This window comes from Bufo bufo, chromosome 8 (assembly GCF_905171765.1).
Source record: "Bufo bufo chromosome 8, aBufBuf1.1, whole genome shotgun sequence".
NCBI lineage: Eukaryota > Metazoa > Chordata > Amphibia > Anura > Bufonidae > Bufo > Bufo bufo.
In genome coordinates, this window is record NC_053396.1 from 48,022,488 (window position 1) to 48,048,582 (window position 26,095).

Consider the following 26,095-nt stretch of genomic DNA (forward strand, 5'->3'; position numbering starts at 1 on the left):
TATGCCTCTCTTCAGCCCCCCCTCCATATGCCTCTCTTCAGCCCCCCCCCCCTCCATATGCCTCTCTTCAGCCCCCCCCCCCTCCATATGCCTCTCTTCAGCCCCCCCCCCTCCATATGCCTCTCTTCAGCCCCCCCCCCTCCATATGCCTCTCTTCAGCCCCCCTCCCCCATATGCCTCTCTTCAGCCCCCCCCCCTCCATATGCCTCTCTTCAGCCCCCCCCCCCTCCATATGCCTCTCTTCAGCCCCCCCCCCCCTCCATATGCCTCTCTTCAGCCCCCCCCCCCTCCATATGCCTCTCTTCAGCCCCCCCCCCCTCCATATGCCTCTCTTCAGCCCCCCCCCCCCTCCATATGCCTCTCTTCAGCCCCCCCCCCCTCCATATGCCTCTCTTCAGCCCCCCCCCCCCCTCCATATGCCTCTCTTCAGCCCCCCCCCCCTCCATATGCCTCTCTTCAGCCCCCCCCCCTCCATATGCCTCTCTTTAGCCCCCCCCCCCTCCATATGCCTCTCTTCAGCCCCAAATAAAAAAATCACTTACCGCTACCTTTTCTGCTCCGGCCGCCGCCGCTCCTCGCCACCCGCGCTTGGTAATCCTCTTCAGTCTGCTGTGTGTGGCGCGCCCTCACATGTGCACAGCCTTCACAGTAGGTGGACAGTAGATGTGAACTCAGCCTAAGAATATGACCACGTCCAGTAGATGTCTTTCCACAGTAAAGTCGCATGAAAGTTACTATATGACTGACAGTTTTCTTTAACTGGCATGTAACAATCTCCGATATTTCAACATGGTTGGAAACTTTGCAATAAATCACCTTTCATGTAACTTTGTCACACTGTTGCCCCAGTCGAGCATAACAGAGACCAAATGTATTTGCATGGTCAATAAAATGTATTAGTATTGTGTATTATGTGAGCTATCGGCACTGGAAAGTTTCTGCTCAGACTTTGTGAATATGTAAAAGTGGTTATGGTTATATGTGTACATGACAGAATGTTTATAACTTTCCTTTACTCTTTTGCAGTCCTTTAACAAAAGTAAAGTTGATAAATGAGCTCAATGCTCGTGAGGCAAAACTTGGTGTAAAGGAGTCTGTGTCGTGGCATCAAGACTACAAAGACAGTGCTTGGATCTTTATGGGTTAGTTAAACAGCATATGTGTGATTATGTTAAATAGAATGTGTCACCAGTTTTCTTCTGCCCTCACTTACAAGTCCTAAAGGCTCCAGCACATGCCAATGAGCCCCCATATTCATGAGCCTATGGCTCTCCCCGCCGACTTGACTCTGTCAGTAGTTTCTCCAGCTGAATCGGCAGCAGCTGGATGGGGAACACCAGGACCCCATCAATAATCGGGACTAGTCATTATGCTGTGGAGCTGTTCAATAAAAGATTTTGGCAAAACGGCTGTATCAATTAAAGAAAGTGCCCCAGCATTTTCTAAGGCAACCTGTCCCTAGTTTATGTTGCCCTTACTTAGGACACCATAACACTGGTGTAAGGAAATCTATTGTGTTAACAATGAACCATTTATGTTAGAGCTGCTGTTATAACAGTGGTGGTCAACCTACCACATTACTGGCCAGGTAATATCTCAGAACGACTGCTATGGTGCAGTGGCGTGCCTAGGGTGTTTGGCACCCAGGGAGGGTCCTTTCTCTGGCAAAACCCCCCCCCCCCCCCCCCCCAAAAAAAAAAAACTTGACTACAAACCTTACATCCAGGGACATCTCCTGTCATGTAGACCTTCTCTTTCCTCTTCTCCTCCGTTAGACCGCCATGACAAATTATTTCAGCCGAATCTCGTCTATACAGAGTTTGTAACACAGACACGTTAGATTTCTCAGTTTTTCCATCAACCCCCCCATCCTGGTGTCCCCACAGTGTCATCCTGCTGCCACCCCCAATACTGTGCCCGTTGTGCCCCCCAATGCCTCAGGTACTAATCTGCTGAAAAAATTGTGACCCCAGTAGACCTAATTGGGGTCATTTATCAAACTGGTGTAAAGTAGAACTGGATTTCCAAAAGAGCTGTCAAATATGAAAGGTGGAATCTGATTGGCTGCTATGGGCAACTAAGCCAGTTCTACTTTACATCGGTTTGATATGTCTCTATAGTGTCCACAGCAGCTATAATGTCCCCTATTGTGCTCCAAGTAATAATCCCTGTATAATGTCCCCAGAAATAATAGAATTGCACCAACAGTGCCTCCTCAATAGCAACTCCCCCACACTGCCCCCATATAGTAATTTGCCCCCCACACAGAAATTTCCCCCACGCCGCCCCCCGTAAAGCAGTGTCCGTCCTCCCCCGCACAGCAGTGTCCACCCTCCCCCCCCCCCAGACTTCCCTGTGCTGCTGTGTGCGTGACATCATCACGCACACCTGCGCCGGGATTTCACTACCGCATAGGCCTCAGGCTTACTAGGCCTGAAGTCTATGGTGGTGATCAGCAGCGAGGCAGGGAACTATGCGCTCCTGTGCCCGCCACAGTATGTGGCCGTCAGCGCTCCAGCAATGAGGGCTTCTATTTGTATTGATGGAAGCGCTCATTGCTTCTGGCACCCCCCTGAGGGCCGGCACCGAGGGCGGACCGCACCCCCTGTCCCCCTCCCTAGGCATGCCAATGCTATGGTGTTGTGTCTGTAGGTTGGTGTGGTCCAGTGCCAAGGGGGCTTAGCCTGACATCAGGGATGCTGTTGGTCTGCTGCATCAGCAGTGGTTGCCATGTGGTGCTGCGCCAAATTAGAGTAGGGACCTTCTGAAAAGTGGCCACCTTGATGTGGTGAGTGGGCCTATGCATTTTGATCAAAACATATACAAAGTGCCTCATGGACATGCTTATAAATTAGGCTTAGTAACAGTAGATCAATGCATAGCATATAAATATGTGATCCATGTCTTTTTTGAGAGAGAAAAAAAAAAAAGACATGTTTGTGCTACTTTCTTGGTTGTTTTTAGAAATCCTTTAGACTTCATTGGAGAGAAAAGAGCTCCTCTATGTCAATGCTACAATCTTTGGATGTGTGATGTTTATTTCAGTCATTCGCTCATAGCCCAAGTCTAAGGTGGAAAATCCCCTTTAAGTTGCTCGTTTTTAGATAGATGTTACTTTAAACCCATTATTGACCTGAAAACCGTTTTTTTTTATTTTCTTTTTTGTTCAGGTGGGTTTCCCTATGAGTTGACAGAAGGTGACATTATCTGCGTCTTCTCACAGTGAGTTTACTATTTGTCCTACTTGTTTCCCTGTCCTGCTTATAATACTGATAATAAACATTAAAATGATCTTTTGTCTCAAGAGGAAAAATCCACATTAACTGGGGAATGAACAGAACACTTACCTGGTGACCTCTGTTTTATTTTTGTAGTTGCATATCTGATAATTCATAGTTACATAGTTAATACGGTTGAAAAAAGACAACGTCCATCAAGTTCAACCAAGGGATAGGTGGGGACGCGAATCCCAGAAGGAAGTGAGACTCAGATTTCTACACGTTTTCATAAGCATTTATGTTTTTTACTTTTAAGAATTTGTCTAAACCCTTTTTGAAACTGTCCACTGTTCCTGCTGTGACCACGTCCTGAGGAAGTCTATTCCACAGCTTCACAGTTCTTACAGTAAAGAAGCTTTGATGCTGAACTTTTTCTTCTTCAGTCGGAGGCAGTGCCCCTTGTCTTTTGAGCACATTTTACATGGAACAGCTTTTCGCCGTATTTTTTGTATGGCCCTTTTTATATACTTTTATAGGACAATCATGTCCCCCCTTAGACGTCTCTTCTCAAGACTAAATAAATTAAATTATTTTAATCTTTCTTCATAACTAAGACCCTCCATGCCCCTTATCATTTTAGTCACTCTCCTCTGTACTTTTTCCAGCTGCAGTGCGTCCTTTCTACTGGTGCCCAGAACTGAACTGCATATTCCAGATGAGGCCGCACCAACGCTTTGTAAAGTGGTATCTGTAAAGAATAAATCAAGGCAACTGGACTTACTGTAGATTTCTTGAAAACGTTTAACTCGTTCTTCCAACGAGCTTTCTCAATTCTGAGTGACTGTACAAAAATTCTCTGGGAATAAATATGTAACTGAATCAACATCTGGTAATTATACCCAGCATGGGGTCAGAGGTCATTATACCCAGCATGGGGTCAATGGTGTTGATTCCATTATCCTAATTGGAGTCAGTAGGTGATAATGACCTCCCAGAAAAAGGTGTCAAGACAGCATTGTATGTGGCAGACAATAAATAACCTCTATTCAAGCTTAGATCTAAAAGAAACAGGTCACAGCTTTGAAGACAGTCAAGTACGTGTTTTGGATAAGGAGGCCGATTGGTACAAACGAGGTGTGAAGGAGGCCATCTACGTAAAAATGGAGAAGCCAAGCTTGAATAGAGGCGGGGGGGGTTAGACATCTATTGTCTGGCACATACAATGCTGTCTTGACACCTTTTTCTGGGAAGTCTTTATCACCTAATGACTCCAATTAGGATAATGGAATCAACACCTTTGACCCCATGCTGGGTATAATGACCTCTGACCCCATGCTGGGTATAATTACCAGATGTTGATTCAGTTACATATTTATTCCCAGAGAATTCTTGTACAGTCACTCAGAATTGAGAAAGCTTGTTGGAAGAACGTTTTCAAGAAATCTACAGTAAATCCAGTTGCCTTGATTTATTCTTTACAGATATACCAATACCTGGATAAATGAGAACCATCACAGACATTTTGTAAAGTGGTAGTATTACATCCCTGCCCCGCGAGTCCATGCCTCGTTTAATGCATGACAATATCCTGGTGGCCTTAGAAGCAGCTGATTGACATTGTATGCTGTCATTTAATCTATCATCCACAAGGACACCCAAATCCTTCTCTATAAGTGACTCTCCCAGTGTTACATCCCCTAGGACATATGAAGCACAGAGATTATTACTACCAAGATGCATAACTTTACATTTGTCCACATTGAGCCTCATTTGCCAAGTTGATGCCCAACCACTCAGAGTGTTCAAGTCAGCTTGTAGTTTGTGGACATCTTCCATAGACTGTACAGTTCTACACAGCTTAGTGTCATTCCGTGGCTCCTCTTCTGCCATCCAAGATGGACGCACTGCTTCTCAGTATAAAAGGCAGTCTGAGAAGCGGTGCAGCCATCTTGAATGGCAGAAGAGAAGCTTGGGTATTGACAGATCTGCAGCTAAAAAGATTAAAGGGGGGGCAACATGTAAGTGTTCTTGAACCGGATGCTTGGTTTAAAGCAACTTTATTTCTTAGAGTAATTTGAAATAATAAAAAAAAAAAAATAGTCAATTGATTTGATTAATAAATCATAAATTTTGAATTGTTTTAAACATCTGCTCTCTGTATAATACACCTACTTGTAGTGAACCAACATCTTCTAATGTTGTCTACTCTATACCAGTACTTGTGGATTTGGACTCTACTTTAAGATTGCTCTAATATAAGGGCATGCTTTACAGTCTATAGACACCTTTGAATGCATTTTTATTATTGCATTCTTCTTATTTTGGACTAAAAATATTTTTTTAAATTTGGCATTATTAAAAGTGTTCAACAGTTTGTCTTGTACAACCTTCTGTTTTACTGCATCTGCAGACTGTTGCTTCTCCTTAAATTCTGTCAGAGAGCTGCTCCAAAGAATCTATTGCCCTTATCTTTACTTTTCCCTACCATCCTCTACGATGGCACGTATGCTGAGATGACCCTTTTCCATTGAGGTAGGAACGGGAAGAATAAATTTGATTCTCCTCTTTCAGTGTCTTCCTGTCCATTCCAGGTGGGGAGAGGTTCATCCAGCACCACAGAAGTTGGTGTGAGTCTGTTCCTGTTCTGCTATTCAATAGGTTCTGCTGTACCAGATGACGTTGGAGAGGGAGTGAACTGTTTGCCTTTCAGGTCTCTTCTGGCGGAGGATTCAAGGCAAATGTTGCCCTCTGATCTGAGGTCTGGAGATAGGAAACATATAGAAGGAGTTAATATTCTCTAGGCTGCTCTCCTGCAAACATGTGTGACTTGAGGGACAGAATTGAAGCCACTCGGTGTACTGGAATTACTGAAAAGAATAGCTCTGCGTTTTTTTTTTTTTTTTTTTTTTTAACCAAACTTTCTGAACCTTATACAAAAAAATGTATGTCAGAGATGTACGATTAGCATTGCTAGGGATCTGGCTCCTTCTTTAAATAAATAAATAAATAAATAAAAGGCAATTAAACAAGAGATGTGTTCAATGTCGGTGGAATTTTCTGTCTGATACCTTTTATATCTACCTCCAGACATAAGGAAAGTTATTAGTTCACCCTCTTCCTCTTTTGACTTCTGATTCCTCCTGCTCAGATTCGGAGTACAAAAACTATTTATTTTCCTCTGACAGTGCTAATTAAAGCAGTCAGGGTGACTTTGAATTTAATAGTAGAGCTCTGCTATGTCTGCCTTGTTTACAGGAGCCTAGAACTGTACACAGTACTCCATGTGTGGTCTGACTAGCGATTTGTAAAGTGGTAGGACTATGTTCTCATCACGGGCATCTATGCCCCTTCTGATGCAATCCATTATCTTGTTGGCCTTGGCAGCAGCTGCCTGACACTGGTTTTTACAGCTCAGTTTGCTGTTCACAAAAATTCCTAGATCCTTTTCCATGTCAGTGTTACCGAGTGTTTTACCATTTAGTATGTACGGGTGACTTGCATTATTCCTTCCCATGTGCATAACCTTACATTTGTCAGTGTTAAACCTCATCTGCCACCTATCTGCCCAAGCCTCCAATCTATCCAGATCCCTCTGTAGAAGTATACTGTCCTCTTCAGTGTTAATTACTTTACACAGTTTAGTGTCATCTGCAAAAATTTATATTTTACTATGCAAGCCTTCTACAAGATCATTAATATATATATTGAAGAGAATAGGGCCCAATACTGACCCCTGAGGTACTCCACTAGTGACAGTGACCCAATCTGAGTGTGTACCGTTAATAACCACCCTCTGTTTTCTATCACTGATCGAGTTACTTACCCACATACAGACGTTTTCTCCCAATCCAAAAATTCTAATTGTATATACTAATACTAGTAGTTTATTAACACTGAAAGCCAAAAGCGGCTAATTACCCAAACTTGACCCTGATATAAAGTGTATATAAAATGTAACTTTTATTCGTGCTGATTTAAAAGATCTCTTGTGAGACAACAAAAGTTAAAATTAGCTGCATCCAGTGCATATGCTATTTGAAATCATGCACTATACAGATTGTAGCTTGCAGGGGACGTGCACTATTCCCCCCAATGCTACACAAACGACCATGTCTGTCAAATGCTAATGTGAAACTGTGCAAGGATCACCAGTTACTTCACTGGCAATTGGACTCCCTTAAGGATAATGCAACACCATATACTAGTTGGTAGTTCAGACATTTTCACATGTGACGATACTTAATTTTTTTTTATTGTTTATATATTTTGATATGTAAAATTGGGAAAGGTGGGGGGTGATTTTAAACTTTTAATATATTGGTGTTTTTTTTATAACTATTAGGCCGCTTTCAGACGAGCGAGCGTCACACTCCGGTGCGATTTTCACGCACGGTTGCTAGGAGACGATCGGGATGGAGACCCGATCATTATTATTTTCCCTTATAACATGGTTATAAGGGAAAATAATAGCATTCTGAATACAGAATGCATAGTAAAATAGCGCTGGAGGGGTTAAAAAAATAAATATAAATTATTTAACTCACCTTAATCCACTTGCTCGCGCAGCCCGGCATTTCCTTCTGTCTCCTTTGCTGAACAGGACCTGTGGTGACGTCACTCCGGTCATCGCATGATCCATCGCATGATCCATCGCATGATCCATCGCATGATCCATCGCATGATCTTTTACCATGGTGATGGATGATGTGATGACCGGAGTGACGTCACCACAGGTCCTGTTCAGCAAAGGAGACAGAAGGAGATGCCGGGCTGCGCAAACAAGTGGATTAAGGCGAGTTAAAAAAAAAATTTAATTTTTTTTTAATCCCTCCAGCCCTATTGTACTATGCATTCTGTATTCAGAATGCTATTATTTTCCCTTATAACCATGTTATAAGGGAAAATAATACAATCTACACAACCCCGATCCCAAGCCCGAACTTCTGTGAAGAAGTTCGGGTTTGGGTACCAAACATGCGCGTTTTTTCTCACGCGAGTGCAAAACGCATTACAATGTTTTGCAATCGCGCGTGTTCCCGCAACACACCTGCACAAAAAAATTGGGCTGGGCATGACATTTTCAATAGATGTTCTAGTAGAAGCTTGTGGAGTTTATGTCTTTTCCGTCACCTGGGGAGCTGACGTGCTCCTCATCTCTGTTCTCTGATATTATAAGCTCATCAAAGCTCAATCCTTATCCTACTGTTGAGAATGTGGCTTAAATAAGTGTTTATGACCTCTTAGTAGTTTAGAGATGAAGGTTATTAGATGACCGGCACAAAGTGAGAGTCAAAGTACAAGTCACACAGTTAAACGGTTAACCCTTTGTGACAGAGTGGCTCAATATTTTTAAGGCCAATTGAAAATATGATTTTTAGCCAAAAATGAGTTAATTGCAATCAGAAACAAAAAATTGCCTCCAAAGGTGTACATAGCCTTTAAGGTCCTGCCAAGGTCTGGACTTTGATTGGGCCATTGCACCTCGATTTCTTTATCTTCCATTTTATTGTAAATTTGCAGATGTGCTTGGGATCATAGTTCTTTTGAATGACCCAGTTTCAGCCAAGCTTTAGTTGTTGGATAGATGGCTTTACAATACTTTGGTATACTGAGAAGTTCATAGTCAACTCAATGACTGCATGGTGCCCAGGCGCAATACAAGGCTGAAATACAATCCCAAATGATCACCCACCATCACCGTGCTTGACAGTTGGGATGAAGCTGATCAAAATCTGATGAACCGTGACCCACTGGGGTACACACAGCTGTATCTGAATCAAATTTCAAGACTTACAGAATGTTGAGATTTCCAACATTTGGAGCTTTTTCTTTTCAAGCAAACAAGAATCCCCTCCTTTATTATTCCCAATGGAAAGCTGTTGATGCCATCTTGAATGCGGACTACGCAACAGAAAATGCTTGCATTTTGCTGCTAAATCACTGGCAAATTTTGCCCATGTGAAAATGGCTTCATTCAGGGTATGTTCAACCAGCGCAATCTGTTATCAAAATACTACTAACAGATTTTTATTGATTGTAATGGAAATAACGCCACCATGTGCACATGATGGCTGTTTTTTTCCCACCGCTGATTTGAAATTTGCTTCCGATGCAGCATCCTATTTCTTTGAAGCAGACTTGGAAGTTAATAATGAAGTGCTAAAATAGCTTATATATTTCTGCACACCAAAAATGCACTGTTCACCGAGGTAGATCAGCCTGGAAATCAGGCGGATTTCCATGTGAGCATACCCTCAAGATGAATAAGCAGTAAATCTGCAGCTAGTTAACATACCCACAGGTAATCCTAGGGAGGCCACCACTGAATTTTCCTGTGTGAAGGAAAGTCTCTAGATGTTGTTGTATTTTTTATGGTTTTGTCTTTATCATGTTTTTTTTATGCAGATATGGGGAAATTGTAAATATTAATCTAGTCCGTGATAAAGTGACGGGGCGCTCTCGTGGATTTTGCTTTCTGTGTTATGAAGATCAGAGAAGTACAGTGCTGGCTGTAGATAATTTGAATGGCATCAAGGTTAGTCCCTGTCATATAGAACCTCTTAATGGTTACAATCTACAGTGTGTGTGTGTGTGTGTGTGTGTGTGTGTGTATATATATGTGTATGTGTGTGTGTGTGTGTGTGTGTGTGTGTGTATGTATGTATGTATATATATATATATATATATATATATATATATATATATATATATATTATAATATAATATTTTTTACCTTTTGTTCTTCTCTGGTAGTTGAAAGGCCGTACAATCCGTGTGGATCACGTGGCCAATTACCGGCCACCTAAAGATGGTGAAGAAGTTGATGAAGTGACACAAGCACTGAGGGAGAAAGGCTGTGGTGCTAGGACTCCTTCCCCGTCTTCATCAGAGGGAGAGGCAGAGGAATTACAAAGGCCAAAGAAAGGTATCTCTTTTCATATGATACAATTGCTGGACTTGATCCTAAAATACATAGTAATATAAAAGGGATAGGTCATAATATCAGACTCCCTTCAGCAACCAACAGCTGATTGGTGGGGGGTGCCAGGTGTCAGACCCGCATCAAGCTGATATTGATGAACTATCCTATGGATAGCTCATTAGTATGTTAGTCCTAAAACCATATTTAACACAACTCCTCTATTTCCTGTCATAACAGAAAAAAAGAAAAAGAGAAAAAAGGAAAGCAAGAACCATTCAAGTGAAAGAAGCGGTGGAAAAGTCATTAACCCGATTAAACAAGAACGTGATGATCCAGGGTATGAAAAATACAATACAAAGCAGCTGAGCTCCAGAGATAATCGGAATGCTTCCCCAACAGAGACTGGCTCAAGAAGTGGTCTGCCTCACTCTGACAAGCACAGAGCCCACCATAGTGCATCAGATAGACATACCGAACAGAGACATAAGTTACTGGAGAACAAACACCGAGATAATGGATCAAAAAGACCGAAAGAATATGAGAAAAGGGAACATGAGAAAATAAGAAAATGATGTTATTTCGTTATATAATAAATGACAGCAACACAAATTCTAGAACCAAGGCCATATACAGAACCGTTCTCCAAACCCAAAGGGGCTTTCATGGCCAAGAGAATTTTTTTTACATACACCATTTCATATCATCTATGATAGCTGTGTGCAGATTTTGCAGTTATGAATGTGTCAGCAGTAAAATGGATGTCCATACTGCCATTCCTTACAGCAGTCCTGTACCGTTTTATATGATCCCTTCATTTAATGGTTCTAGCTTTAGTCTATGTATAGATGTAGTTTTGTGGATGGCACCACTTGTCATAGAAGATATGTTGTTAAATTATTTTTTAAATATATGAAAATTAAATAAAAGTCCTGGTGCTGGAAAAACATTTACGGTACTCCAAATGCTAAGAAAAAAAATAAGCCTGGAATATCTTTATAGAGTGTTTCTTTCGGAATATAAGAATATATTTTAAAATTGTTTGATATAAGTATGGTTTTCCCCTAACCTATGACATCACCTATGCAAGGAGACATTCAATACAGGACAGAAATAGACAGCCTAGACTTCTATTATGACGGAATGCCTCTTATAGGCTTCTGTGGTGCATGCCATTATAGAATTCCGTTCTAGTCTGTGATAGCGGAATCCATAATGGGATTCTTAGATAAACCTGAACCTTGTACGCCGAACTTGAAAACACAAGTTTGCTCAACACTACTCCCACACCATACGACTGCAATCCATGCCTTATGTCTACCATCCCGCTCTCAATCTCTCATCACCTCCTCCACAACACTCAGGAGCCCTTAAGACCGGATTGTGCTCGCATGACAGATCGGGACCAGACAACAGCAGGGTTAGGCCTAGTCCCGCCCGCCATCTTGCCTCCGGACGGAGATTGCCGTACGGGAGGTCTGTCTCCCTGCGCAGGGGTTCGCTTGCTGCAAAAGCAAGGAATGCTGCTGGTGGGCACCCAGCCAGAATGCCTAAAGAACACAAAAGGCCCGCCTTGCCATTCCTGTGGCCTGCTTCTGACTACAGGCCTCTTCCTTTGCCACCATCTTTGGCAGGTTGCCACATCTTCACCAGCCCAGGATGCCATCTGACCCCTGGACCAGCCTGAACACAGCTCTGTCGCTGACGAGGAGGTTACGCAGTGATACCCTCCACACCTCCCCTGTAAACTCACTATATCTCTCCATAAGCTCCCAGGCCTGCACTCACATTCCTATAAGGGTCCACTCTACAGAAGGGCTGACAAATACATAAGTCAAAAGAAACTAGTACCGCATCCCACTAAGGGCTCTTACACTAGGCCCCAGCCAGCTTCTTTATTGTTCTTTTTCTGTTTTGCTCATTTTTATCTATTATCTCTCCATTTTTCTGCTTTGGGCTTATAGGAAATGTGTCTCCAAACATTTTATCTGCCAGTTAAAACCATATAGTGACACATCTCCTTTTTATTATCTGATTGCAGATTTTATTCTGTTTTCTAAATAGTATTATGGGGGCGGCCATCTTGCCTGAGCTGTTCTTAACAGCATTTACAAAGCATTAAGAAAATTGCTTTACGGCAGCCCCATGGTCAGGACACAATGGTCAGGAGGAGACCTCACTGACTTCTATGAGAGTCTTCTGGGCATGCTCTGTGACCTGTGCAGAGGTCATTGTACAAGGAAAGAATGGATAAGATTTGACAACCACCTACTGTGAGTGGTGGATACTGTTTTATCTGTGTCTTATCTGTACACAGGTGATATCTCCTTATCATTAACCCCTTAAGGAAACAGCCTTATTTCACCTTAAGGACCAGGCCATTTTTTGCAAATCTGACCAGTGTCACTTTAAGTGGTGATAACTTTAAAACACTTTGACTTATCCAGGCCATTCTGAGATTGTTTTTTCTTCACATATTGTACTTCATGACACTGGTAAAATTAAGTTAAAAAAAATCATTTTTATGTATAAAAAAATTGCAAATTTACCAAAAATTTGTAAAAAAAAAATTGCAAATTTCCAAGTTTCAATTTCTCTACTTCTATAATACATAGTAATACCTACAAAAATAGTTATTACTTTACATTTCCCATATGTCTACTTCATGTTTGGATCAATTTGGGAATGATATTTTATTTTTTGGGGATGTTACAAGGCTTAGAAGTTTAGAAGCAAATCTTGAAATTTTACAGAAATTTTCAAAAACCCACTTTTTAGGGACCAGTTCAGGTCTGAAGTCACTTTGTGAGGCTCACATAATAGAAACCACCCAAAAATGACCCCATTCTAGAAACTACACCCCTCAAGGTATTCAAAACTAATTTTACAAACGTCGTTAACCCTTTAGGTGTTCCACAAGAGTTAATGGCAAATGGTGATAAAATTTCTGAATTTAGATTTTTTGGGCAAATTTTCCATTTTAATCAATTTTTTCCAGTAACAAAGCAAGGGTTAACAGCCAAACAAAATGCTATATTTATTGCCCCGATTCTGTAGTTTGCAGAAACACCCCATATGTGGCTGTAAACCACTGTACGGGCACACAGTAGGGCGTAGAGGGAAAAGTGCGCCGTATGGTTTTTGGAAGGCAGATTTTGCTGGACTGGTTTTTTTGACACCATGTCCCATTTGAAGCCCCCTGATGCACCCCTAGAGTAGAAACTCCATAAAAGTGACCGCATCTAAGAAACTACACCCCTCAAGGTATTCAAAACTGATTTTACAAACTTTGTTAACCCTTTCGATGTTGCACAAGATTTTATGGAAAATAGAGATACAATTTTAAAATTTCACTTTTTTGGCACCAAGGACCGGTTTCATGCAAGACAATTTTCCCAGGGACCGGAAAGGGGGGGGGGGTTCTGGGGCGGGGCTTAGGGGGTGGGCGGAGCTGACTGATTCACGCGCATAACAAAACACAAGGTGCATATTAAAATATCTAACACTATATAATGACTATATAAACTGACCATGGTCTCTGCTGCACTGTACCGTATTTTTCGCCCTATAAGATGCACCTAGTTTTAGAGAACAATGAGAAAAAAATATTTTTCATTACACCTCAGGTCAGACCAGCAATCAGACCCCCAATGTTAATCAGACCTCAGATCAGACCCCCAATGGCTCAGATCAACCCCCAAACCTTTAGCCATCTATCAGCCCCCAATGTCAGCAATAACCCCCCCAATGTCAGCCATAAACCCCCAAATGTCAGCCATAAACCCCCCCAATGTCAGCCATAAACCCCCCAATGTCAGCCATAAATCCCCCCCAATGTCAGCCATAAACCCCCCCAATGTCAGCCATAAACCCCCCCAATGTCAGCCATAAACCCCCCCAATGTCAGCCATAAGCCCCCCAATGTCAGCCATAAGCCCCTCATGTCAGCCATAAGCCCCCCATTAGCCCCTCATGTCAGCCATAAGCCCCCCATTAGCCCCTCATGTCAGCCATGAGCCCCCATTAGCCCCTCATGTCAGCCATAAGCCCCCATTAGCCCCTCATGTCAGCCATTAGCCCCTCATGTCAGCCATAGGCCCCCCATTAGCCCCTCATGTCAGCCATAAGCCCCCCATGTCAGCCATTAGCCCCTCATGTCAGCCATAAGCCCCCCATTAGCCCCTCATGTCAGCCCCAGGTCAGCCATCAGCCCCTAGTGCAAATAAAATAAAAAAAAACACTTACCTCTCCTGTTTCTGGTCACCATCGCGATCCTCTTCATTCTGCTGTCGGCTGGCTGTGTATAGCGGCGCACAGCGTGAGGTCACAGAGAGACCTCACGCTGTGCGCAGCCTTGCACAGCCGATAGCCGAGCCGAGGACCAGGAAGTGGTGAGTACAAATCCTTCATCCTTCACCGCTTCCTGGTCCTTCTGTACCATAATGGAAGCACTTCATTAGTACAGAGTAAAAGACTGCCCTGATCGCAGCGGCCCGTCTAACAATCCTCCATGGCCCGGTCCTGGGCCGCGGCCCGGCGGTTGGGGACCGCTGGTTTACAGAAACACCCCATATGTGGTCGTAAACTGCTGTATGAGCACACGGCAGGGCGCAGAAGGAAAGGAATGCCATACGGTTTTTGGAAGGCAGATTTTGCTGGACTGTTTTTTTTGACACCATGTCCCATTTGAAGCCCCCCTGATGCACCCCTAGAGTAGAAACTCCAAAAAAGTCACCCCATTTTAGAAACTACGGGATAGGGTGGCAGTTTTGTTGGTACTAGTTTTGGGTACATATGATTTTTGGTTGCTCTATATTACACTTTTTGTGCGGCAAGGTAACAAGAAATAGCTTTTTTGGCACCGTTTTTTTTTTTTTGTTATTTACAACATTCATCTGACAGGTTAGATCATGTGGTATTTTTATAGAGCAGGTTGTCACGGACGCGGCGATACCTAATATGTATACAATTTTTATATTTATGTAAGTTTTACACAATGATTTCATTTTTGAAACAAAAATAATTTTTTAGTGTCTCCATAGTCTAAGAGCCATAGTTTTTTCAGTTTTTGGGCGATTATCTTAGGTAGGGTCTCATTTTTTGTGGGATGAGATGACGGTTTGATTTGCACTATTTTGGGGTGCATATGACTTTTTGATCGCTTGCTATTACACTTTTTGTGACGTAAGATGACAAAAAATGGCTTTTTTTACACCATTTTTATTTTTTTACGGTGGTCACCTGACGAGTTAGGTCATGTGATATTTTTATAGAGCCGGTCCATACGGACGCGGCGATGCCTAATATGTATACTTTTTTTTTTATTTATGTAAGTTTTACACAATGATTTCATTTTTGAAACAAAAAAAATCATGTTTTACTGTTTCCATAGTCTAAGAGCCATAGTTTTTTCAGTTTTTGGGCGATTATCTTGGGTAGGGTATGATTTTTGCAGGATGAGATGACGGTTTGATTGGTACTATTTTGGCGTACATGCGACTTTTTTGATCACTTTTATTACCTTTTTTGGAAAGTAAGGTGGGCAAAATTTCAATTTCATCATAGTTTTTTATTTTTATGGCGTTCACCGTTCGGATAAAGTAACATGACCGTTTTATAGATCAGGTCATTACGGACGCGGTGATATCAAACGTGTAGGGAATTTAATTTTTTTTATTTTTAATCAGTGATAAATATGTTTTTTGATTTTTACTTTTTTTTCACTTTTTTTTACTTTTTTTTGACCCAGACCCACTTGGTTCTTGAAGATCCAGTGGGTCTGATGTCTGTATAATACAGTACAGTACACTATATAGTCTACTGTATTGTATTTTACTTACACTTTGTCTGAACAGATCTATGCCTTTAGCACAGATCTGTTCAGCACCATGGACAGCAGGATGCCTGAGAAGGCGTCCTGTTGCCATGGGAACCTTCCCCGTCTGCTCAGTTGTGGCCACAACTGCGCAGACGGGGAATGGTAAGGAGGGGGGGTCCCTCTGTGACCCCATCCTGTCTGGGGGCTGCAAAGGCACAGCAGCCCCCCGATGGGAGAGGGAGGGAGCCCCTGACTGTTAACCTCTGCTATTCCATACCGCGGTCAGCCGTTTATACCAGAGTGTCAGCAATGTGTTGACACTCTGGTATAACCACTGGCCACCAATGATTATTCAAAAGGGGGCGGGCGGGGGATCGCGATCCCGCCTGCCGCACCGCCCGCAACCCCCCCCTGCATCTCCCGCCGCCATAAAATCATTTGGGTGCAGGGGGGGTGAAAAAACTATATTTTAGGCATATAAAGTTTCTGATCAGAAACTGCTGAAAGCGCAGCAAACCGCAGGTCTGAATTGACCTGCGTTTTTTTGCGATCGCCGACATGGGGGGGGGGGGTATATAACTGCACTAAAGTGTTCTGTGTAGCCCAAGATGGTGCACCCATTACTAGCCTTAGTAGCCAGTGTGAAAACTGCAGGATTTTATGGTTTTTGTTTAAATATAGATGATAGATAAAAATATTTTTAAATATAGATTTATTGACATGGAAAATAAAAAATATCAAAAATTATTTTAAAATGTGTTTAAATCACATTTTTAGATTTAACAATAGATCATTTTCTGTTGACATTCCCTGGCTACCTGTTTAATAGTTATTGCAAGATTGCCATCTAGTGGAGCTTCTATAGATCTGCAACTACTAATCAAATCAACCTGTGCTACTTTACATCTGGACAGTTTCACCCCACAATGGAAGTAATGCCAGAAGTTCTACAACATGACTCAGCAGAAGCTTGGAAACCACCGATGCATCCCTAGGCGAAAATACATTGAGAGAAAGAGATACTTCTCCCATTCCTATTATTGTTACAGTCCGGCACATCAGTGTGAGACATGTCTCCAGCACCTTATAAATCTGGAAAACAGCCTGGGAGTCCTTGTTCTGCACCTAAGCGAGTCTCACAACCAGTTCTCCCTTCATCCTCAACGGATGACTCCTGTGCATCTGTTGGAGACCCAACTCCATCCCCTGACTCCCTCCCAGAGACATTGTCCTGAAACTTCATTATCACCAGACTTGCAAACAACTACTGAGAGCTGCACATTAGTCTCTGGCCCTGAACTTTCAAGGCCATGGCTACCAATTATTCCCTGCCTTGGTCCCTTCTACTATTGCGAAATGCAGGGCTCTCAGACCGTATCAAGAGATTTTATAACGGCCATAGGTCCATTATAGTTGGGGATTCCCCTTTAAGCGCATTTTTGACTATCAAGGAAAAACTCACTCTATCCATTCCCCAGAAGGAGCACGCCATTGTTTTGACTGCCTGCATCTCCATCCCTCCTCACCAACGAAGTCCCCGGAGTCTTCCCTGACTCCGGACCGACGTCATTATACACTCATACACCCTAACTCTGCTTCATGCTCCCCACCTGCCACTTTACTTTCAATCTCCTACCAGCACATTCTTGACTTTTGTTATTGAGGCAACCAGAATGCACTTGCTCTCCAGAACCACTCATTGTGAAGGTCCACTACTACACTTAAGAGAACTCTTCCCAGTGGGCTAACTAGTTGGATCAGACTGTCACCAGTTTTTTGTTTTCAATTGCATGCAGGGCGGTGTTGATTGGCCACATTAGGTGGTGCCTTATCCCCAGGCTGACCTGCCTCCTTGTTACTAGTTTGTAATGTTACGTTAAAATGCACAAAATTGTCCTCTGGTTAGCGTTTATCTATTAAAGGGATTCTGTCATCAAGATTTTTGATATGGAGCTGTTCATATCATCCTCTCAGTCTCCATTATCTAATTAAATATATACTAGTTTTACCCCCACCTGTCCTTTCATTTTGGATAAAAATCGGTTTTATTAATATGCTAATTACCTTACTAACTCCTGTCCCTCCGGCTGTTTGTGCCCAGCCGCGCCCCTTATCTTGTAGCCCAGCGCCGCCCCACTGCTAATTATGCACTACTCTCATTGCCGATGGTGCGTCGTAATCTCGCGCATGCGCCCTAAATCCACTGGTCAGCGCCCGCGCGGTGTCCTGGCAGCAGCCTCAGCGAACGAAGCGCGCATGCACCAGCTGTCTGTGCACTTCGCTCGCGGGCGCTGACCAGTGGATTTAGGGCGCATGCGCGAGATTACCACGCACCATCGCGATGAGAGTAGTGCATAATTAGCAGTGGGGAGGCGCTGGGCACAAACGGCCGGAGGGACAGCCCCTTGGGCACGTTAGTAAGGTAATTAGCATATTATCTCGTAGCCCAGCGCTGCCCCACTGCTAATTATGCACTACTCTCATCGCCGATGGTGCGTCGTAATCTCGCGCATGCGCCCTAAATCCACTGGTCAGCGCCCGCGCGGTGTCCTGGCAGCAGCCTCAGCGAACGAAGCGCGCATGTACCAGCTGTCTGTGCACTTCCCTCGCGGGCACTGACCAGTGGATTTAGGGCGCATGCGCGAGATTACGACGCACCGTCGGCGATGAGAGTAGTGCATAATTAGCAGTGGGGCGGTGCTGGGCACAAACGGCCGGAGGGACAGCCCCTTGGGCACGTTAGTAAGGTAATTAGCATATTAATAAAACCGATTTTTATCCAAAATGAAAGGACAGGTGGGGGTAAAACTAGTATATTTTTAATTAGATAATGGAGACTGAGAGGATGATATGAACAGCTCCATATCAAAAATCTTGCTGACAGAATCCCTTTAAGCAAATAATCTACTTTTAATGACGAAACCAAAAGTTTCCTCCTTTTCTTCTTTCCCTCTTTCTTTTTCTCTCTCTCTCCTTCTTGTACTCCTAATATGGTATTATGGAATCCTCCTAAGCATCTGTGTTGTTTGATTCTTAGACTTTGACTGCCGTTGCACAATCCAACCATGGAGCTACTTATCGATGTTCTTCTAACATGACATGCAGCTTTTCTGTTTTATGTGTTTCCCTCTTGTGTCTCCAGCCCACCTCCCCTTCCTTTACCCCAATGTAGTGAGGTAGTAGGAGAATAATTAATCACTTTCTTCACTAGGGAGAGGGGCACAGGATGAACTCAATACACTTGAACCCTCTCTTCCCTCGCTTTTAAGGGTTGTCTATGAAACTTAGACACAACCTTTGGTAGAAAAGATGTATCCAAGCGGAACACAATTTTGTCTGGAAAAATCCTGAGTTCGGGAAATGTTTTTTTTACAGTACAAATTAATTTATGAAGTCATTGCGCAAAGTCTTGCGAGACTTCGCGAAGCAATAACTACGGCTCATCGGCGCCAATACATTCTAATACTGTACGGAGCTCCTGCTCCGTACAGTATTAGAACAAAGTTTTATGCGAATCGACTTCAGATGTTTCATCCGAAGTCGATTCGCTCATCCCTAATCGTAACCAAGTCTTTGAAATTCCAGGGTACCTCCCTCTGCAGGTGAGCAGGATCGAGCCACCAAAACAGAGAAAATACAAAAGTAGGGACATAGCTTCCCTGATTGGATAAGACTGTTGTTTCTGAAACCTCAACACCTTGGATATTAAGGTCTCTATCTTTTTAGGTTTTTCTCGCTCTTTATCATTGGGGGACACAGGACCGTGGGTATAGCTTGCTGCTGCCACTAGGAGGCGACACTAGACCTGTTAACTCCTCCCCTGCAGGCTATACCCCCTCCAGCCAGGAGAGAGCATATCCGTTTTAGCTTAGTATCCGTAGGAGGCAGACCTCCCTGCCTTAAGCAGGGTGGCTTCTTCGTTAGATTTTTTTGATTTTTCCCTTTTAGTTTTGGGAAACAGTCGCCCAGCCTCTCTGTTATCCCGGGGAGCAAGGCCGGTGTCAGAGTCCCTCACCGCTCGACCTCCCCACAGAAGCAAAAGGATGATCCAGAGCAGCCCAGTTCCCCTGCTTCCCGCCAGCCAAGGGGTCACCTAGGTCCGCCAAAGAAAAAGACCCTCCCGCCATACCAGACTCCTGCCACTCTGGTGCCAGCTACTGAGGAGGTGACCCTGCTGGAAAAGGTGACCTTGCGGGTCCACTTGGGGAGGGTGAAAAGAAGAGGATGAAGATGAGGTGAGTTCACGGGACTAGGTAAGTATGTTTAACCCTCTCCCCCCCCCCCTTTTGGCGGCAGTTGTTTTTTAAGGGGTCTATAGGGTTAAACCGGGCTCCATTTATCGTAGCCCAGGACCTCTGAAGGCAGGTCCTCTCACTACTGCGCTGTGCCGACTGTTACACGGTCATATAGGGGGTTAATGGACAAAGTCCTCTGGCACACAGCGGGCGGCCCAAGCAGGCAAAGAGGGGAGTGGAGGACGTCTGCGGAGTGGGCATCCTGGTCGGCCGGGCGCCGAAAAATTTAGGCCTACCTGTGTTCTTTCCTTCCCATGCTGGTATTTCTTCCCGGCCGGTGTGCGCATTTCGCGCACCGCTCCAGGTCTCTCTATGCTCCTGCCGATTGGCCGTGCATCAAAACTTTAGGCCCCGGCTTCGCGGCCTACTGGCCGCAACTTTCATCCTCTGGTATGAAAGGGGCGGTGGGCTGGCGTGAATTTTTCCCGCCTAGCTGTCCCCCTTCCCCAGAAGCCCGCTGAGCGCCGCCCCCGGTCTTCAAGGCACTTTTAACCCTTCCTGGCCAGCCACTTCTTTTAGGCCGGCACAGGATTATCTGGGGTTTAGATCTGCAGTGCAAATTTGCTTTAATATTGAAGAATTTAACCCCTTCCTGCCTCTTATCCACTTGAGGCTAGGCATCCCAGTTTGAAAAAAAATAAATAAATAAGGATTTACGTCAATACGGGCCCTGCGCCCCTCACCCTGACTGTGCGGTACCAGACTTAGCAATACAGTGAAGGACCCCTGAAGGATTCCCCATCCGCCCTCCAGGGCCGTTTGGTTGATTATCCTCCACCTGTGCAATCCAATGGAGGACCTCTGACAGTTCCCAATCCACCCTCCTGGGTCGTTTGGTTGATATTTCTCCACCTGCACAATCCAGTGGAGGACCTCTGGAACTTCCCAATCCACCCTCCGGGGTCGTTTGCGCAGGCGGTACATTATCAACCAAACGACCCCGGAGGGGGGATTGGGAAGTTCCAGAGGTCCTCCACTGGATTGCGCAGGTGGAGAATTATCAACCAATCTGGTGGATGGACCTCTAGAAGTTCCCATTCCACCCCCTGGGTAGTTTGGTTGATAAGTCTCCACCTGAGCAGTCCGCAACTACCAGGGGCAAGATTCTGAGGGGTAGGCCTACGCGCCAGCGGACCACAGCAGGACATCTTTTCTCCTCGGTCACCTCCACACTCCCACCCTTCCTCCCTGGGGTCACGCTCAGACACACCCTCCCTCCCCGGAGAGGGTCAGTCTGAGAGGGGGAGCACTGATTCAGACTCTGACATGAATCCGGAGCAATTTCCCAAGATTGTGTCTACGGTAGCTAGCAGTACTTGTATGAATTACCCCTTTCCATAGGCGGAGTAATTGCACTACTACGGGATACAGTCCTTGCCTTATACATTGTCCCCTGCCATAGGTGGACTAAGTGCAATAACACCGGTTTCAGTGCCGGACGTATGCATTCCCCCTTCCATAGGTGGCGGAATTGCATCCCCAATGGGTTCAGTACTTGCCGTATGCATTAGCCCCTTCCATAGGTGGCGCGATGACTATACCAATGGTTACAGCGCGTGCTGTATGCATTACCCCCTTACTTAGGTGGAGTTATTGCACTCCCACTGAGTACAGGACTCGCCATATGCAATAGTTCCTGCCATAGGCATTAACCCCCCTTCATAGGTGGAGTAATTGCACTACCACTGACTGCAGTGCTTGTCGTTTGCATTACCACCTTCCATAGGTGGGGTAATTGCACTACCATTGGATACGGTTCTGACTGTCGCACTATCCCCTTCCATAGGCGGAGTATTGAACTTCCACTGGATGCTATTTCATCAGTTGCATGCCATCACCGGGCTTCCTGTTGCATTACCCCCTTCCACTAGTGATCCGCTAACGGGGAGATAACTAAGCATCTTGGGATGCTGCCATTCAACTATGCCATGGCTCTAGATACCTTAGCTTCTTTCACAAGTGGGGCGTGGCAACAGTCGATACCCGCTGGTGCCAGGTACTCTTCATCTAGTGGTATATGGGTGCCACCAGTGGATACGGTGGCTATTTCCACATTGTATCCTTCTTTTCTTTTCGGTGCTGGTTTGGGGCATGATTATGACATCCTCTGTCTTCTCAGGGGGTTACCTAGCAACACTTGTGTCCCAGAGACCCCTCATCTCCGTGGGCCTCGACTGTTCCAGTTGGTCATGGTAATTATCCTCATCAATACGTACTGCGTACACCATTGCACATAATATTGTGAGTACGTTACAGTGGGTCGAGTGTTTCACTGACTCTGTATTCTCTATCCACCACTCCTCCTTATCTGGAAAAGTGGTTATGCTGGCACTCTGGTTTAGCTACTACAGCATGTTCTCCTCCGCAGGTTAAACTTTTACGCTGGTGCTCAAGTTCGTAGTCGCTGCAGTGGGGCAGCCCCCTCAGGTAGGGGTTCTACCCTGGCGCTAGCTTTGGCGGTTGCTCCTGTTCAGCGCCCTTCTCAGATTGGGTGTTTAAGGTTAGTTCTACTTAACTGGGGCAGTATGGTACCATGGCTTCTACTAGATGTCCTCAGGCCTCCCCCTCAGTTTTGCGCTGGCGGGGCAGGCGGTGGCTACTTCTGTGGGAGGGGTATTTGCATTACCACTACATACTATGGTTTCTTACTGCACAGCTCCTTCGTCGGGTGGCGGATTCTTCTAGCACTGAATTCGGTGGCCTCTGCGGTGTGGCCCCCTCCTCAGCTGGAGTATGGTGCTAGCAATAGAGTTGTGGCTCCCCTTGCATGGCCTCCTCCTCAAGCGGAGTATTGCACGGCCACTAGATCCTGTGGCTACTTCTGTATAGCGCCAGTCTCAGATGGGGAATGGGCTTTGGACCTAGCCTTTTTTTTTTCTCCTTCCGTCTTTTTTCCTTCTCTGGCTCAGAGTTCACAGCCACCCCGCAAGACTTGGTGGCTCCTAAGTTACTACCTTCCCCTCATCTGCATTTGTGCGGGGTATTCGTTTTGTGGCCTTCTCTTTCCAGCCATGTTCCGGATCCGGGTTTGCTGTCACGTCTTGCCACCGCTGATAGACGTTTCGTTCCTGGAACGGAACAACCTTTCTATTTCTTCTCCTCCTCGAGCTGAATGGTTGCCGGCCTCCCCCTTCTGTCTACCTGGCCAGTAGCCATGTGTGGTACTGCTCTGGAATCCCATCACTATTTTTATCTATGTGACCAGTGTTTCTCGGGCATGGTTGGGCCATTGGACGTCGTTATCACACTCCATCTGGCAGGAATATTTCTCTCATCTTGGTCCGGTTCATTTTTCCCAGTCTAGTTTATCAACCAGCTTCTCTCACTAGAAGTCTCACCACAAGCCTCTACGCCTCTGGCGGCATCTGTCTACCAATTTACTGCTTCCTAGGGAGCGTTTCTCTTTAGCAGAGGAGGATCCTGTGGTACTGGAATTTTGGTTCTGCTTCTAGGGTTAGGATTAGGGCCAGGTACCTGGTTTGGTCCAAACGACCTGTAGGTGCACAACCACTCTATATTTTATATTCATCTTTTATTTTATAGACTGGGTGTGTCTATACCGGTTGGGGCACCCACTCCATTTGCAACAGTTTGGTGAGCCATCACAAACAACCACTATTTGCCTTTCTCTTTCTCGCTGAGTTTTCATTGGGGGACACAGTACCCACCCAGTATGGATGTTTCCTTTTGACACTGATGTTTAGCGATGAGTTAGCCAGGTGTGTCCTCGTTTCGGACCACTGGCGTTTGTTGTGCATTTCTATTCTTTTTTTTTCTACTCTTATTGCTTGGGCACAAACTGATATTCTCTCTCCTGGCTGGAGGGGGGTATAGCCTGCAGGGAAGGAGTTAACAGTTCTAGCCTAGTGTCGCCTCCTAGTGGCAGCAGCAAGCTATACCCACGGTCCTGTGTCCCCCAATGAAAACTCAGCGAGAAAGAGATTTTACAGATGAGTTCACAAAAATCTTGTTTTTGATGTGTTGAATCTAGCAGGACGCCTAAAAATGTTATCTGCTGGGAAGGGGTTGGGCTGGACTTTTCCCAGTTTATTAACCGCCTTAGTTGATAGAGAAGCTGGCATGTCTGAAACACATTGGTTTCTAATGCAGATGCCGAGTTTCCGATTATTCGCAAATCGTCCAGGAACGGGACAATGATAATATTCAGCCTTCTGAAATGAGCCACAACCTCCACCATCACTTTTATAAAGACATGGGGAGCAGATGTTATTTCAAATGGAAGAACCTGAAATTGAAAATGGAGAGTTCCTTTTAGAAACACAGAAATTTCTGATGTGCAAGGCGGACTGGAATATAATAGGCGTCTCTGAGGTCTAGTGAAGCCATAAAGTCCCCTTAAAAAAAAAAAAAAAAGTTTAACATGGGAGATATTGTTTCCATTTTGAACTTTTGGTATTTTATAAACTTGTCTAATTTTTTAAAATTTATTATGAGACGATACTTTTTTTTTTTTTTTTTAACAAAACCTCTGTGGAAAAGTATCCTGTCTCCAACTGGTTTTGTGGGATCGGAACAATCACGTTCAGACTTAAAAGTTCGGAAATCCCTTTCTCCAATTCGTTCAGATACTCAGATTTCTAAACTGGAGTGATCTGTAAAACTTTCAGAGGAGAGGAACGGTGGAAGAAAATTCCATAACCTAGTAACATAGTCCTAGTAGGACCTCCCATCCAGGACAGGTTCACAACCCCCCCACAACTCAGTTCAGGTTTCCTGTCCTCCAGATAGGAGGTTCCTGAAGGAGCTTTGCTTCTAGGAAGATTTATGGATAGAAGATCAAACCCAAGGGCTGGGGAAGGTTTGGGTCTACTATACCGTATTGGGAACTATCCCATGGCAGCATAAGTCTCTTGTGGGAGCCGCTTTCTAAGTCTGCTTCCCCTCCGTCTCCTTCCCAATCCCCCACTTTTGTGGGAGCTGCTGTGGCTGTGCGTTTTGAGTTCAGCCTAGGTGTAATTCATCAGCAAGGTGGTGACATCACTTCCAGTACAGGCGCCGGACTAGATTGGGGAGTTTATGGACTGCTGGGGCCTCGGTGGAGGTGGAGGTTGCCGGGCGTTTTATAAATTGGCTCCGGGGGAAAGCAGCCAGCCATCCTGCACACAGTGCTGTGCTTCTGGATCCTCGGCTCTTTGGGAATATGTCGGAGCCAAATGGTCCTGGTTGCTCCAACACCCCTGAGCCTTTAAGGCCTTCTAGTCCAGTACTGGTCCTGAGGAGCGGGGTGTATCTGCAAAATAAGGTGAGACAAAAGTCGCAAACTTTTTTTTGCTTAACTGATGTATCAGATTCTTTTTTAACAAACCAGATTGAATCTTTTTTTTTTCACTTTATGGGGGATGTGTAATTACTAAGTCCCTTAAATAGTAGTGCTTCCACCTGTTTTGTTAGGTCCCTGGTACGCTTATTCCAAGCTTAGGAGGGATCCAAATTAACTGAGGGTGTATGCTGTTCTTACCCAGGTGCAAACGAGGGTAGAAAGTAGCTCAGTGCTGATGCTTCAGGGGAAGTACTTTAAGAGCTATATAGCTAGCTTTAGGTAAATTCTTGTGCTGCTTTCTCTAATTATGGGGGATATGTAATCACTAGTCCCTTAAATAGTAGTGCTTCCACCTGTTTTGTTAGGTCCCTGGTACGCTTATTCCAAGCTTAGGAGGGATCCAAATTAACTGAGGGTGTATACTGTTCTTACCCCAGGTGCAAACGAGGGTAGAGAGTAGCTCAGTGCTGATGCTTCAGGTGAAGTACTTCAGGGGCTATATGGCTAGCTTTAGGTAAATTCTTGTTCTGCTTTCTCTAACCTTTGTTTGTTCAAAGTGAGTGA

General features: G+C 44.6%; 1 protein-coding gene across 2 annotated transcripts in view; it reads left to right on the plus strand.

Moving 5' to 3' along the window:
* RBMX2 (RNA binding motif protein X-linked 2) overlaps window positions 1–13,723 on the plus strand; it is a 28,187-nt gene extending 14,464 nt beyond the window's left edge. Inside the window, exons 2-7 of one of the 2 annotated variants that reach the window (XM_040442699.1) lie at window positions 1,027–1,142; window positions 3,171–3,222; window positions 9,624–9,753; window positions 9,972–10,143; window positions 10,378–10,727; window positions 13,687–13,723. In XM_040442699.1, the coding sequence (XP_040298633.1) occupies window positions 1,027–1,142; window positions 3,171–3,222; window positions 9,624–9,753; window positions 9,972–10,143; window positions 10,378–10,712 (805 nt within the window). In that variant the 3' untranslated portion in view covers window positions 10,713–10,727; window positions 13,687–13,723. Of the gene's footprint in view, window positions 1–1,026; window positions 1,143–3,170; window positions 3,223–9,623; window positions 9,754–9,971; window positions 10,144–10,377; window positions 11,101–13,686 lie in introns of those variants that run through there. The other variant, XM_040442698.1, reaches the window with a different exon arrangement.
* Window positions 13,724–26,095: the final 12,372 nt, after the last annotated feature.